Below are 13,549 nucleotides of genomic sequence, written 5' to 3'. Positions count from 1 at the left end.
GCCGGAGCCGGAGCCGTGAAACAATATAGCCCGGAGCCGGAGCCGTCAAAAAAGGTGGCGACTCCGGCTCCTTTTTTTGAAGAGGAAAAATGATTGGCTTAGTTCGGTTTGACAGTTCAAGGCAGTAAAACATGTGGCCTGTAAATATGAAAATGGCCTTGTTATGCAAATACAGAAGCAACGTGCACCAATCCCATCGTCTTTTTTATTCCACCCGTATTTAATCGCATAGGGGATGTACTGAGTATTGGAGCCGGAGCCGGAGCCGGAGCCGCTATGACATTTCACCCGGAGTCGGAGCCGGAGCCGAATTTTTCTCCGGAGCCGGAGCGGGAGCCGGAGCCGTCTGAAATTTCCACGGCTCCGCATCCTCAAGGTTTTATATTCAACAAAAAATAGCCGTCATAACTTCCATATATTTCGAGACAAAGCGACACGGCACGGTCACATTCAGGTGTACTCTACAGCGCAACGCCTCCTGACTACAACAGATATCACATCGCTTCAACGGTGACAGGACTGGGCGGGAGGCTGGAGTAAGCATACGGGAACCGAAAGCCAGCGCGGCCTTACTACCAGCTAACGGGCGAGGGCCAAACAGCCAGCCAGCTCCGACCGGCGGAGACGGACAGAGATATAGGGAAAGGAGGAGAGGCTAGGGAGACAAACAGACGGACAGACAGACAGACGGACAGACAAGCAGATACTGACTAACGCGCCGGCAGACACGGGGCGCGGACAGGCCCGGCCCCGATAGGAGTCACGGCAGTTGGCAGTGTCCGGTGGTCTGGAAGATTACCGGGGGCGCTCGGCCCGCCCTCAACACGACGCACCTAGCGGCCGACCCACTCCCGGCGCCGCACGCAATACCTCTGCCGTCACCCGCAGGAGAGCCGCACACATCGAGATCAGGAAGATAAAACAATAATTTCCCACTCTGCTACCGACATAAGTACACATACGGCAAACATAAATAATAACACAAGACCGATGCGCTCATGATTGTCTTATTCATATAAATGTGCGTTACATAATGCAATACCTACATAAATGAAGAAATGCCACAAGCTGCCATTCGTTTCACTCACGCGACTCGCAAACCGACTCGGCGGCGACTCTGACACAATGAGGCCGGCGCTCGAGCGCGGGTCGATCACCACTCCGCCGCGACAGCTGATTCAGCTGCGGTCTGTAGCACCGAGCGAGGCCGTGTGTGTGTACACGCACCCCTACCTACACGCACCCATACTCATACCAGAGCGCGGCGGCGGCAGCGCGCTCCTTCTGACTGACACCGTCGTCGGCCGCGGGCGGCGGCGGCGCCTGGCGCGGAGGCACGGTCGGCCGCCGCCGCTGCAGGGGGGTGGCCGGCATGCTGCGCGCGCCGGCCGAGGGCGGCACCGGGCTGGCCGAGTAGGGCAGCGAGCCCGGCTGGCTGGGCGGCGGCGAGGCGCTCTGACTGGAGCTCGGCGAGTCACACTCGGTCAGCTGCGGCCGGCGCAGCGCCAGTGACTTGGCCGGCAGCGGCGGCGTCCTGAGCGGGGAGCAGAGGCATGGCGTGAGTACGGCGGTACGGTAGCAGCTATGCATACGTTCTTATAAAAGACGTGATGAATTGGCCATTATGACAACTAGCGAACTAAAACGAATAGAAGTCTCCAGAAAGATCAATACCTACTGCAGCAAAAAAAAAAACATTCCTTAAACACGCTTTATTTATTCATTTATTTTTGACTTGATTCACAAAACATCAAACATTTTAACCCCGGCAGATTTAAAACGGTAAAAATAGCATTCGAGCGAGTGACCTCTCAAACACGCCATAAACCTCTCCCACACAAACCTGACGTCCGGTGTGCCGGCGGCGGATCTGGCCGGCAGCTTGGGCGGCGGCGCCGGCGACTGGCCGTTGATGGTGATGGTGCCGGTGTCGGTGCTGGTGCTGGACGCGCTGTCGCCCGCGATCGAGATGGTGGTGCAGTGCTCGGGGGAGCCGCCGACGCCCGGCGCCGGGCTCGTGCTGATATTCACCAGACTCTGATGATAGAAGAAAGAAGATGGGTTAGATCCCAGTATAAGGAAGAGCCCACAAAGAGGGGAGAAAGGATGCTGTGATGACCACGACAACCGAAAGGGGGGGGGGGGGGGGCAGACGGAACGGAAGAAAGAAGAGGGGTTGGATAAAGCAGGCAGGGAAGCGACGAGCAAGATGAGAAAAAAAGGACATGCTCAGTATGCGCATTCCAGATTCCACGTACAAAAGAGGGAGTTGAGTGGCATGGTAGCAAGACAAGACACGAATTAAGGATAAGAATGAACGCCTTTCAAACTTGTCATGAGAAATACCCCTCCTTTTTCATGACCAGTGACGGTATGGGGTACACCCGCAGGCATGTAAAAGTTATGGCATTGAGCCGACCGCCGTGTTGATATCGAATCGAATCTAGGGCTGAATGGCCAGAATCGTAGAAAATTCGAACAGAGTATTTACATTGTACAATGATGGAATTTTCAACATCGCATGATTTATATCGCATCGTTCAACGCAAATTCATTACGTCATTTCCTATTCGACGTGAACTTCAAGACAACGCCACATGGGATCACACCGTCCCATGGATAATCATTCACACAACAGAATCATTCGCAGACCCCTCTTCATGCCGAGACAATGCTTCGTTCTGCTCTCCACCACGATTCCCTAGACGCGCACTCATGCCATGCTCTCGTCTCACCTGGAAGCATCCTCCGTTGGCGGGCGCGGGCGAGGTCTTCAGTGACACGATGTCGGCCGAGTGTATGCTGGAGATGGAGCCCATCGATGGCCGGATCAGAACCTCCGAGCGGCACGCCGGCAGGCCGTCTGTCGGGAGGGCACCCGTGCGGTCAGTTGTTAGCTCTCATGAGGTCAGCTACAGAAACAGTACTGAAAAACACGGAGTATGTCCATAACTCACATGGTGAGGAAACCCGAGCAAAGCAGCCTGAAGTAAACCTGAAGTCAAGCAAACAAGAGAACGGGCTAAAACTGACCGCGTTCGGCCCGTGACCACGCCCTTTACTCACTGGGCTGGCTGAGGCCGACGTCCCGTGTGGGAATCGTGTCGTCCTCGTCGTTGTAGTACATGGCGCGGCGTGTCCGACCCATGCCCGGGCCCAGACTCAGCCGGTGGCTCAGCTTCCCTGCGCGCACAAAAGTAAAACGTTTGTAAACACATACACACAGACACTGTGATCGCAATAAGTTACAAACAGGCGAGGAGCCAGGCATAAGCGATCGCTAAAAAAGTGCTTTAGTGGTATCTTTGAGTCTGATTTACATATCACAGTGCATTTGAGCATGCTGTTCAGACTTTTCACGGCAAATCGATGCTGCGGTACCCTAGCCCTAATCAAATCAAGTCCTACCGATGCCTCAACCTCATCCGACTCCAGCGACACACTCTCGGACGGTGCGTAGCGCCACCACTGACCGTTCGCACGCCGGTCGCCGCCGGGGTCGGTGGACCGCAGCAGCGCCGTCTCGTCGATGGAGACGGAGGACCGGTAGCGCCGCCGGTCCTCTGCCAGGGAGAGCGGCCGGCCGCCCCCGCCCCCGCCCCCGCCCAGGGAGCGGCGGGAGGAGGGCCGCTCGGAGCACCGCTCGTCGGCCGCCTCCTCCTCTGCAGAGCGGGGAGAGGGAGGGAGTCAGACGGGTGGGGAATGAGGGCGGGAGACCAGCTGAGAGAACGAATGTATGAAATAAACAATACGCTGTTAATATTGTAGAAGATAACATTTTTTTACAAACAACATGTACAAGAAAACAAATTTGCCCTATACCACAAACAAAGCAAGCCTCCAACGTTGAAACATGTCTCAAGTATCAACACAGCCGAAAGCTAAAAACCTGCACCCACCCAGCCAGTTCCAATCAATCCCTCACATCCACTCGCCGCAGCGAGCTCCACCCACCCTGCTGAGGCGACTTCCGCAGGGAGTCGGGCCCGCTGTCGACGCTGTCGTTGCCGCCGCTGCCGCTGCCCAGACTCGCCGAGTCCGGACTGTCAGTGACGTCGTCCAGTCGCGAGCGGGACCGCGAGCGGGCCGTGCGCGGCACCCGACTGATGAGGTCCGTACCGGCGCGCTTCACTCGCCGAACCAGGTTGGCGCCAAAACCGCGCCTGTGGGTGCGAAGGGGGAGGGAAGTTAGAGAGGGAGTCGGTGTTAAAACTGCATATGGATATGGGGAGAGAAGACGGTGGGTGGGTTTGGACGGAACACACTGGATGTGAATTTCATAGCTACATCAGTGAAAAAAAATGTTCCGGAACCTAAATAGTAGATGAGTGAATAAATCAGTAAAACGGTTTTCAGAGGTACCAAAAGGAGCAGGGCATGGGAGAGCAAGGTGGATAGATTTCCTGGTTTTCGACTTAAGCTGATGACATCTTCCTGTGCTCAAGACTCGTGATGACCAAAAACACAGCACGTGCTCACAAAAGACATCAACCATCAACATGCAACATCCGGCAATCACTGACAGAAACTCTTATTGCTTTCAGCTGAACAGCTGCAAATTATGAACTAAATCGATAAGTAAATACATCTTTGAGCCTGTAAATTCATCAGCCAACCCGTGTGCCGGTATCGCCAGTCATAGGTTAATCCCGGAAAAAACACTCCGGGCGAACACTGGCTCTGAGACGGCTTGAAGTGGGGTGTTGCGTCGGACTGGTCGTCACAGCTAGCCCAAGAGACCTCGGACTGACTCATGCTCGCAAAAAAATGTCTATGCTTAACTCAACTGTTCTGATTATTCCTTCAGGAATAGCTAATTCATAACAACAGCATGCAATAAACTAGCATACAACGACGTACAAACAGCCAACGACACACCCGAATGGTGTACAAGACAACGTGTACGGAACTCACGAGTATTGGGGCGACAGAGATCCACGGTCGCTAAGAGAGCACGGTGGGTTAGTTGACACTGACTTACGTCACCTTTTACACGGCAAAAGTTAGTGCATGCCAGTTGTTTGCTATTTCAGGACATACCGATACACAGCAGAGGCAGGTACAGGTCTCGCGAGATTAAGCGGTAGGTTTTGCACTTTTACATTTCCGGTTATATCTCAGAAACTAATCGATCTACGATGAAGCCATTTTACACGATCATGGCCGGCTTGTTACCCAACAAGTCGATCGCATCTTCAACACTTAAAAGCTTAAGACGACGAAGATATAGCCTGAAGTACACTAAATTTTCTAGGTGCAAAACCTACCGCTAAAACCCGCGAGACCTGTACGTAGATTTTAAATGTATCGACAAAAAAGCAAACACGGAGAGTATTCTATATTGAAGCTTGGCTTAGCCAGATGCTGGCATGTGAACAGCGAAGCACTTCGTAGACTAGCGGACTACGTTATTAACCATAGCTGTGCAATGTGCCGTTAAGAGGCCTCTTGCACCAAACTACCTAGCTAGGTAAAATCGAAAAACCGGTTTCAGAATAAGCTAATCTAACGGTGGTAAATTTGTTTGCAATAGCCCAATACATAATCCTACATGTGCTTGCTAAATGTTGCACTCAAATTGTTACATTTGAGACTTGGACTGGGTATACGATGCAAAATAATCCAAGCATTGGTGCAAGAGGATTTTGGTGCAAGAGGCCTAAGGTGTCTTCCACAATTCACCACTCCACGTGGGTACTGACTTTTTCGGCGTGTAGTTGTCCATCCGTCGGTACTGCTCCATGATTTTCTCCTCGAGTTTCTCCTTCTGCCGTCGGAGGTTGTTGAGCTTGTCGGCCAGACTGCGCTCCTCCTCGTGGAAGTGGTCCTTCTCCTCGAGTGTGGCGGACAACAGGTCATGGTACTGGGTGAGCAGCACCGTCACCTGGCCCATCAGCGAGCGGCGGTCCTCCTCCAGTGCCGTGTTCAACTGTGTCAGCACCTAAAGGGGGGGGGGAGCGGTAGGTCAGTAACTGCAGTGCTCAACTGTGTCAGCACCTGACGGGGGAGGGGGGGACAAAGGGTCAGTCACTGAGCTGTGTCAGCACCTGACGGGGGAGGGGGGGACAAAGGGTCAGTCACTGAGCTGTGTCAGCACCTGACGGGGGAGGGGGGGACAAAGGGTCAGTCACTGAGCTGTGTCAGCACCTGACGGGGGGGGGGACAAAGGGTCAGTAACTGAGCTGTGTCAGCACCTAGAGAGGCGGACAGCGGGTCAGTTACTGCAATGGCGTGCTCAGCTGCGTCAGAACCTCGGCGAGCGCACACACAACTAAATGAAATATGACAGGACACGCCTCCAACGTCCAGTCAAACGAATTCGAGTTTCGATACTTATGTAGAAATGAGAAAACGGCACAGCCTGGATAGCTCCAAGACCCCCATCCTCTCTCCGGGACACTGCGCGGCCGTCTCACCTCACATCGGTTGGATAGTTTGGAGATCTCCACCTCCAGACCGTTGATGTGGTCGCGGTTGTCGCACATCTGGCCGCTGACTTCCGTCTGCTTCAGCTTCAGCGAGTTGTTCTCCGACTTGAGCGACTTGTAGTCCGACTGCAGCGACTTGTACTCCGTCTTCAGCTTCTCGTTGGCCGTGAACAGACTGCGGAAATCGTCCTGCGAAACGGTGATGTCATGCGTTAGAAGGTTAACGTCATTGCTGTAAGTGCAGTGGTGCCATATTGTTTGCAAAACCCAAATGGCATCGCTACTATGATGTCGTGGCAAAGAGAATCAGCTTTTGTCACACTGGACTAGCTATTGCATCATCCAGACACATCAAACATTTCATGTAAGCCAATGAATGGTCATTAAATGATAAGCCAATCGCACATAAACGGCATAAATTGTCTTTGGTAATATCAATGACTGACTGCTGGTATATCATTAACTTTATTTCTCTACATACGCCACCCGGGGAGTTGACAGTCGAACCTTGAGCCTGGAGTGTTCCTCTCGCAGGTTCTGCAGCGAGCGGGTGTCGGTCCGCAGACTCTCCCGTTCCTCCTCAAGAGTCTCCTTAATCCTGACTAGGTCATCCTGACCGCTGGTAGCCGCCTCATAACGCTCCTGAAACGGCACCGGGTCACACAGGTTAATCCAAGAGGTAAGTCAGGGCACACTCGGACCTCACTGTCGTGCCTGGGAATTGAGGCCGGGATGATTTATTTGAGTTCGCGATAGTTGTGTGACATTAATTGCATTTATTGCATCGCCATGCTCTTAGGAAGTCGCAACTGTACAGCTTCATGAATCACTTGGGCTCTATGATGACGTTTGTTTCAATAATCTTGTGGAACGTGCATTGCCCTGACCTGAAGCTGCCCCCTTCTCCACGACGGTGGTGCCATTTACCTGCAGCTGCCTGAACTCGTGTTTGACCGTCTTGTTGGCGCTCTTGAGCTGCGCCTGCTCGCGTTTCAGCTGGTCATACTCAGCGGTCAGCTGCTCGTGCAGTCGCTGCAGGGTCTCGTGGTCGGTGATCAGCTGCTCCTGGGAGGCGCGCGCCTCCTCCTGGGTGCGGCTCAGCTGCGGAAGGACGCAGCTCGGTTACACAGAAGCAATAGCACGCAGGGAGGCGCAGCGAGTGGTGAAGACAGCCCGGCGAAGACAGTGTGATCAGGGCTGGCAGCTTCCCAGCATACCGTCTGCCATCCTATGCCTACCGTCCAGTTCCCACGACGAACTAGACTGTCTCCCCTCTTCTCTTATTTCCTCTCCTCTTATCGACTCTCCCCTCATCCCGCCTACCCACCCCTCCAACGCAACTACGGTAGGTTCTCCTCTCTGCACCCTACCTGCCCTCCCTTCTCCCTCCGTCCTCACCTGGTCCTTCTCCTGCTGGGCGGCGGCCGCCTGTGTGCGCAGCCCGGTGATCTGCGCCGTCAGCGAGGCCGCCTGGCTCTGCACGGTCGTGTGTTCCACCTGCAGTTTGGCCAGTTCCGACTGCAGGTTCACGTTGTGCTGCGTCAGCTGGGAGAGCTGCGACTGCACGCTGGCCAGCGCGGCACGCAGCTGCTCCAGCTGATCCGTCAGCGACTCTTTCTCGCTGCTGAGGCTGTCCCGCTCGGTGGCCAGGTTGTTGTTGCGCCGCTCCATCTCCGCGAGGCGCGCCTTGACGCCGCTGAGCTGTTTGGAGCTGTCGCTGGTCACCTGGCCAGTCTCCTGCTGCAGCTGCTGGTACTCCTGGCGGACGGCAGACAGCTCCTGGCGCACCGCCTGGCGGGGAAACAACACGAACTAGCTCAGCACACGGCCGTATACAGCGATAAGAACGGCGGTTTTCGCGAGACTGAACTCAGAAGAATTGGACCAAAAAAGGAAAACAGGTTTTCTTTTTATCATGACAAAAGTCCACAACAGTCATTGCAACAAGCTTAAAAGAAAAGTGACATTTAGCTCACACTCAGAAAGAACACGAGTGAAGACCGTAGAGTACCATACCTGTTGCCGTTCCTGCGCCTCCTTCAGTTTGTTCTCCAGCAAGACGATCTTCTGGTCCTTGACCTCTGTGCTCTTCTTCAGCGCCTCCTCCATCATCTGCTGCAGCGCCTTGAACCGGCTGAAACAGAAGAACATCGGTGATTGAATTTGAAAGCTGGCTTCTAAGTAACCGATAGCAACTGTTAGCTACGCGATATAGAAGTAGGTAATATGACGATAACTTTCTCCCTCCCCTCCTTATCCACCTCTCTACGGCGCTGTAGGTTGACCCCCACCTCTCTCCAGCGCTGTAGTCTGACGCCGCCAGCCGGTCCTTGTCAATGCCGACGCGCTGCAGCTCTCCGTTCAGCTGCTCCAGCTCGGCAGTCAGCTGCTGGCTGCGGATCTTCTCCTGAACCAGCTCCTCACGGAGTGTACAGAGCGTCTTTTTGTCCACTCGCGTCTCCTGCAGCAGGCTGGTCTGAGGGCGGAGGGTGGGGTCAGTATTTGTATGGGTGGCACAATGGTGATGCAGGATACAGCGACGTTAGGTTGTCACACGCAGCGCACTAACGAGACTTTCCGTCCACCTATCTCCACTATCTCCATAAAACCCGCGTCAGGATTTTCGGCATTCCAGGGTTGGTGTGGTTCAACATATTATCGAAATCGATAGACCAATATGAGCAAACCTACATCGTAAAACACATCTCTTCTCAATTTCATGTTCCACCCTCATATCCCATCATCCTCTCCCTCCACGCTTACCTTCTCACTCTCCAGCTGTTTGAGGGCGGCCGCCTGGGCGTCCCTCTCCTCCAGCTCCTTCGCCAGCCTCTTCCCCTCCCGCTCCAGTGTGGCCACGCGCGACGACAGCTCGTCCACACTGGCGTCCTTCACCTCGAGCGCCTGGCGCAGGCGCGCTGTCTCCTTGGACAGCGAGCTCTTCTCCCTAGACAGCATGTCGTTGGCCGCCTCCAGTTCGGTGCCCTCACGCTCCAGGTCGTTCAGACGCCGGGTGGACATCTGGTGAGGGGAGAGGCCCGGGCATGTCAGTCGGGGACGCCGGGAGGAGTAAAATCGGGACGGGTACATACAGACAGACTGCCGATCGATTAAAATGGAATGCAAAATGAAGAGGCTTGGATGTAGATAAAAAACAAAACGGATTAAATAATGTGAATTTTTCAAACGAGACTTTATTAAAAACAGAGAGAAACAAACCGCTATAGGTATTCGGTATCACGGTGCTACATCAAGATCAATATCATGGGAAGAAGCAAAGCGAATTTAGCGTCCGTTTCCGGTCACTCGACTCATTACCGTCGAACAGCTCCGTCAACCCCTTGAGTTCCTCATCCTCACCTTGAGCGTCTCCACCGTTTTGAGCAGCTTCTGGTTCTCCGTGTCCAGCTCCTTATTCTCGGCCTCCAGCTGCTGTGCGCGCCTCTGTCCCGCCTCCGACGTCTTCTGCAGCTTATGTTTCTCCGTGTGCAGTGCCGACAGCTGCACGTCGCACTTGACGTGCGCGTCCCGCAGCTGCTGCAGCTGCCTCTGCAGCACGTCCCGCTCCTGCTGGACCTCCTGCAGTCGCTCGGTGGCGCAGCGCTCCTGCTCCTGCAGCCGCCGCGCCTCCTGCTGCAGACTCGAGTGGTCCTCCCGCACCGACTCCAGCTGAGGAAAGGGGAAGGGGGGGGGGGGGGTCAGCGAAGGAGAAACGGGGATGGAAAGAAGATATAGTGGCCTGACAACACCCACTTTTCAGCAATGAGCGGAGACTGCTCGAACCCCAACATAAGTTTACATATCCAATCAAGCTTTTCATACAAATAAATCACCAGCCGTGAATAATCACTGAGGTTGAATCTGCCTCGTGTTTTCATCCACACGGCCTCATCCTCGTCTTCACTGCTCCTCGCTCTCCCAAACACACCGATAATATGCCGGAACTAACTCTAGATTCGCTCTCTCTGTAATCTAGGCGTGCATCATGCATATCGGGCACGGCCTTGGCCGCCCGCTAGTCGGCCCGTTTTTCACTGCAGCTGACCACACTCTCACGCACGGGACAAAAACAGGGAGGCGCCGCATCACGGCACGGTGTTTTTGTGACGTCATGATCACGGTGTGTGACGTCACGGTCCGATGAGCATTGGGGGGGGGGGGGGGGCTGACCCGGCGCCAGGTGATCTGACAGCTGATGTATATATACAGTGACAAGCAGCCCACTGTCAACTGTCGTTCCGAAAAGAAAAACGCTCCGACAGCGTAGCAGGTCACAAGTAGAATACCATGGCAGCTGCGTCGTACACTGTTGAATTGAATCAACGTAAAGTTTCTATAATAAATTATCGCCACATCGCGGACTAAACCACTGAACCTGCTAGACCCCAGACGTTGCTCTTACCGATGCCAGCTGCTGTTTCATGTTCTCGACCAGCTTGGTGAGCCGCTGGTACTCTGTCTCCAGGTTGGAGTGGTCCTGTTCCAGCTTCTCGTGACGCTCACACGTCTGACGCAGAGACGCGATCGCCTGGGGCGATATGAGGTCAGGGGTAAAATCAGTCAGTCGGGACTCGGGGGTCAGAGGTGAGAGAGTATGCTTGTTTATTTGAGATGAGGGCTAACAATTCTCAACGATATCGCTTAAAAATATGCAATAGACATTCCATCATAAAAAAGCAAAGACAACACTTTCATTTGCAATTGTTTTTCATCAGGTCAATATATCAAAATGCGTCGTTAATGATAGGTCCAAGCAGAACACACATTTTGTTCTGCTCTAATGTCGCCAGTTGATGTTCTCACCGTCTGCAGCTGTCGGTTGTCGCGCTCCACGCCGGCCTTTTGCTGTTCGGCCTCTTCCAGCCGGACTGAGGTCTCGCGCAGTCGCTCCGTCAGCCGGGCCAGCTGCTGCTGCTGAGCCGTCAGACGGGACAGCTGGCTGCTCAGCTCCTGAAACACGTCAGCAGAGCAGTCAGCAGGTGCGTCAGCAGTCAGCAGACCGGTCAGCAGTCAGGAGCCCTTCCAGCTGCCAACCCGTTAGCTGCTACTACTGCTGTCGGGCATTCGGGAAACTACCGCAAAACTAAGGCTTGCGTAAAACTCCAGAATTACAATTCCTAGCATCACGTAAGAATTGCATTCTGGTCAACAAAACTTCGAAACTTCAGCACACCAGACTTCATAACAAGAATAGCAGAGTTTCGCAATTCAAAATAGCAGCCTGTATCCAGCCCACTGAGGCCAGCCGTGCCGATATTGAAACACTAGACGCGAGTGATTTATGGTTCTGTGCCGGCCGAAGTTTCCGGGAAGCCAGAAATCATTCGCAGAAATCCACTGAATGAATAGCCGCTTACGGAGGGCCCACCTCACAACGCATCAATCAGAGACTGAAAATTGAGAGCAGTTCCACAAAAGCCGGAAACTCAAGCACTAAAACAAAACTGACAACTGGCAATGCAATAATGTTGCATTTCCCAGGTGTGTGCATCACTAAACGACAGTGAAAAATGGGCAGCCGCAGGGCCGAGCTCAGCGAACGAAATATACGGAGAAGGCTCAACAAACAAGCTCGCTACTAAGAATGACTGCTGGCCACACTGTAGCAAACTTAACTCGGCATTCGAGACCATTGAGTTAAGGAATACTCCGCCACCAATCCCTAGTCCTATATTGGTAAATCTAGCACAGCATGTTAAAACTCAGCAACTTATAGAGATCCCTAGCCTGAACAGCTCGGCCAGGGACATCGCACCTGGTTTTTGACGGTGAGGTCGCAGTTTTCCTGTTCGACCTGCAGCAGCCGCGTGTCCCTGGTCTGCTGCTGACGCACCCGCAGCGTCTCCACCAGCTCCTGCAGCTGCTGCTTCTCACGCTGCGGGATCGGTGAAACAGGGGACGTCAGGAGGAGCAGAGGGGTGGCTCAGAGAACAGCGGGGAGGACAGAGAGGGAAGCTGGATAAATTGTAGATCGGGATAGCGCAATGATGACACTTTTGGCAAACGAACGGAATAATGTGTATTAGAGATGATCAGTAGTCAACAACACAATACAAATGAGTAAGTAGTCCTAAGTCGGGATCGAAGTAATGAGAACCAGCCAGAGTACTCTTATCAGTAATACAGCAGTCTATGATCCTGTCATTGATATACCTTCTTCAACCAAACCTTTACTTAAATCTGTTGACCCGCAGCCTGCCAGTGCGAGGGAGGGAGGCGGGGGGGGGACACACCTGAAGCTCGGCCTGCTGGCGGTCGCTGTTCTCCCGGACCGTCTCGATCACCTGCTGCAGACGCTTGGTCTGCTGCTCGCCCTGACACCGCTCCTGCTCCAGCTGCTCGGCACGTGCCACCTCCTCCTGGGAGCTCTTCTGAAGCTGCTCTACCTGTGGGGTGAGGGTCAGAGGGTCAGAACAACCAACTCCTGATAGCTTCCCTTAGGCTGCTCCACCTGAGGGAGGAGGGCCAGAGGGCCCTCTGAAGCTCCCCGGTTCGAGTAACTCTTGAATTCGACCCCTTGTTTCATTCGATAGAATAAAGAAAAATGCTCCGATATACCTGCAGTACTTGGCTATTTATATATATGGACATCTAAAAAAGACTGAATGGCGTTCCTGTGTGTAGGCTTTGAGCAACGGCCAGCTTTATCGTGAGAAAGTAAAATTGGTCAGCTTCACCGCCATTGATTTCTGAAGCTGGAAAATGTGATACAATCCAACGTGCTAACGTTCTGATCAGAATCGACCTAGTACCTGTCAATATATGTAATATTGCTTCTTTTATCATAGAGCGATCGGGCGTGACCGTGTGCGAGATATGTTGAAGCAATTACAAATTTAATTCCACAAAAATAATCCCATGCTAGGTAGTCTCACGGTGTGTATGGCAGCGACAAGACCAAAAAGTATCCAACACATCTACAGATATTGAAGTTTAGAATAATGTCTAGTAACTTGGTGCCATATTAGATCTTCACGGAAGGAGCCACCGACCAAATCCCGGATCGAATCAAGAAGGCTCGGCAGCAGGCAAAACGTCGGCTGTTTCCACACTGTCCCACAATCCGCAGTCACAACTTCGTATTCCCGCTCTCGTGCACCCACCCACTCTCTACACCTCTC

The 13,549-nt window shown here is 53.4% G+C and overlaps 1 protein-coding gene across 1 annotated transcript in view; it reads right to left on the bottom strand.

The window, feature by feature from the left end:
* Nucleotides 1–400: 400 nt before the first annotated feature.
* LOC122383751 (girdin-like) overlaps nt 401–13,549 on the bottom strand; it is a 116,453-nt gene continuing 103,304 nt past the window's right edge. The window contains exons 12-30 of the mRNA XM_043370494.1: nt 12,662–12,814; nt 12,184–12,303; nt 11,232–11,378; nt 10,831–10,956; nt 9,789–10,097; nt 9,192–9,449; nt 8,720–8,904; nt 8,445–8,562; nt 7,827–8,219; nt 7,356–7,529; nt 6,936–7,070; nt 6,417–6,617; nt 5,703–5,941; nt 3,955–4,163; nt 3,474–3,662; nt 3,067–3,183; nt 2,736–2,863; nt 1,844–2,037; nt 401–1,534 (exon numbers count right to left, since the gene is read on the bottom strand). Of these exons, the coding sequence (XP_043226429.1) occupies nt 1,234–1,534; nt 1,844–2,037; nt 2,736–2,863; nt 3,067–3,183; nt 3,474–3,662; nt 3,955–4,163; nt 5,703–5,941; nt 6,417–6,617; nt 6,936–7,070; nt 7,356–7,529; nt 7,827–8,219; nt 8,445–8,562; nt 8,720–8,904; nt 9,192–9,449; nt 9,789–10,097; nt 10,831–10,956; nt 11,232–11,378; nt 12,184–12,303; nt 12,662–12,814 (3,696 nt within the window). The 3' untranslated portion in view covers nt 401–1,233. The remainder of the gene's footprint in view (nt 1,535–1,843; nt 2,038–2,735; nt 2,864–3,066; nt 3,184–3,473; nt 3,663–3,954; nt 4,164–5,702; nt 5,942–6,416; nt 6,618–6,935; nt 7,071–7,355; nt 7,530–7,826; nt 8,220–8,444; nt 8,563–8,719; nt 8,905–9,191; nt 9,450–9,788; nt 10,098–10,830; nt 10,957–11,231; nt 11,379–12,183; nt 12,304–12,661; nt 12,815–13,549) is intronic.

The sequence above is a fragment of the Amphibalanus amphitrite genome, unplaced genomic scaffold (genome assembly GCF_019059575.1).
Source record: "Amphibalanus amphitrite isolate SeventyFive unplaced genomic scaffold, NRLGWU_Aamphi_draft 000172F_arrow, whole genome shotgun sequence".
NCBI classification, from domain to species: Eukaryota; Metazoa; Arthropoda; class Thecostraca; order Balanomorpha; family Balanidae; genus Amphibalanus; species Amphibalanus amphitrite.
The sequence above is the reverse complement of the archived record's forward strand: the minus strand, read 5'-3'. Positions and strand labels throughout refer to the sequence as shown.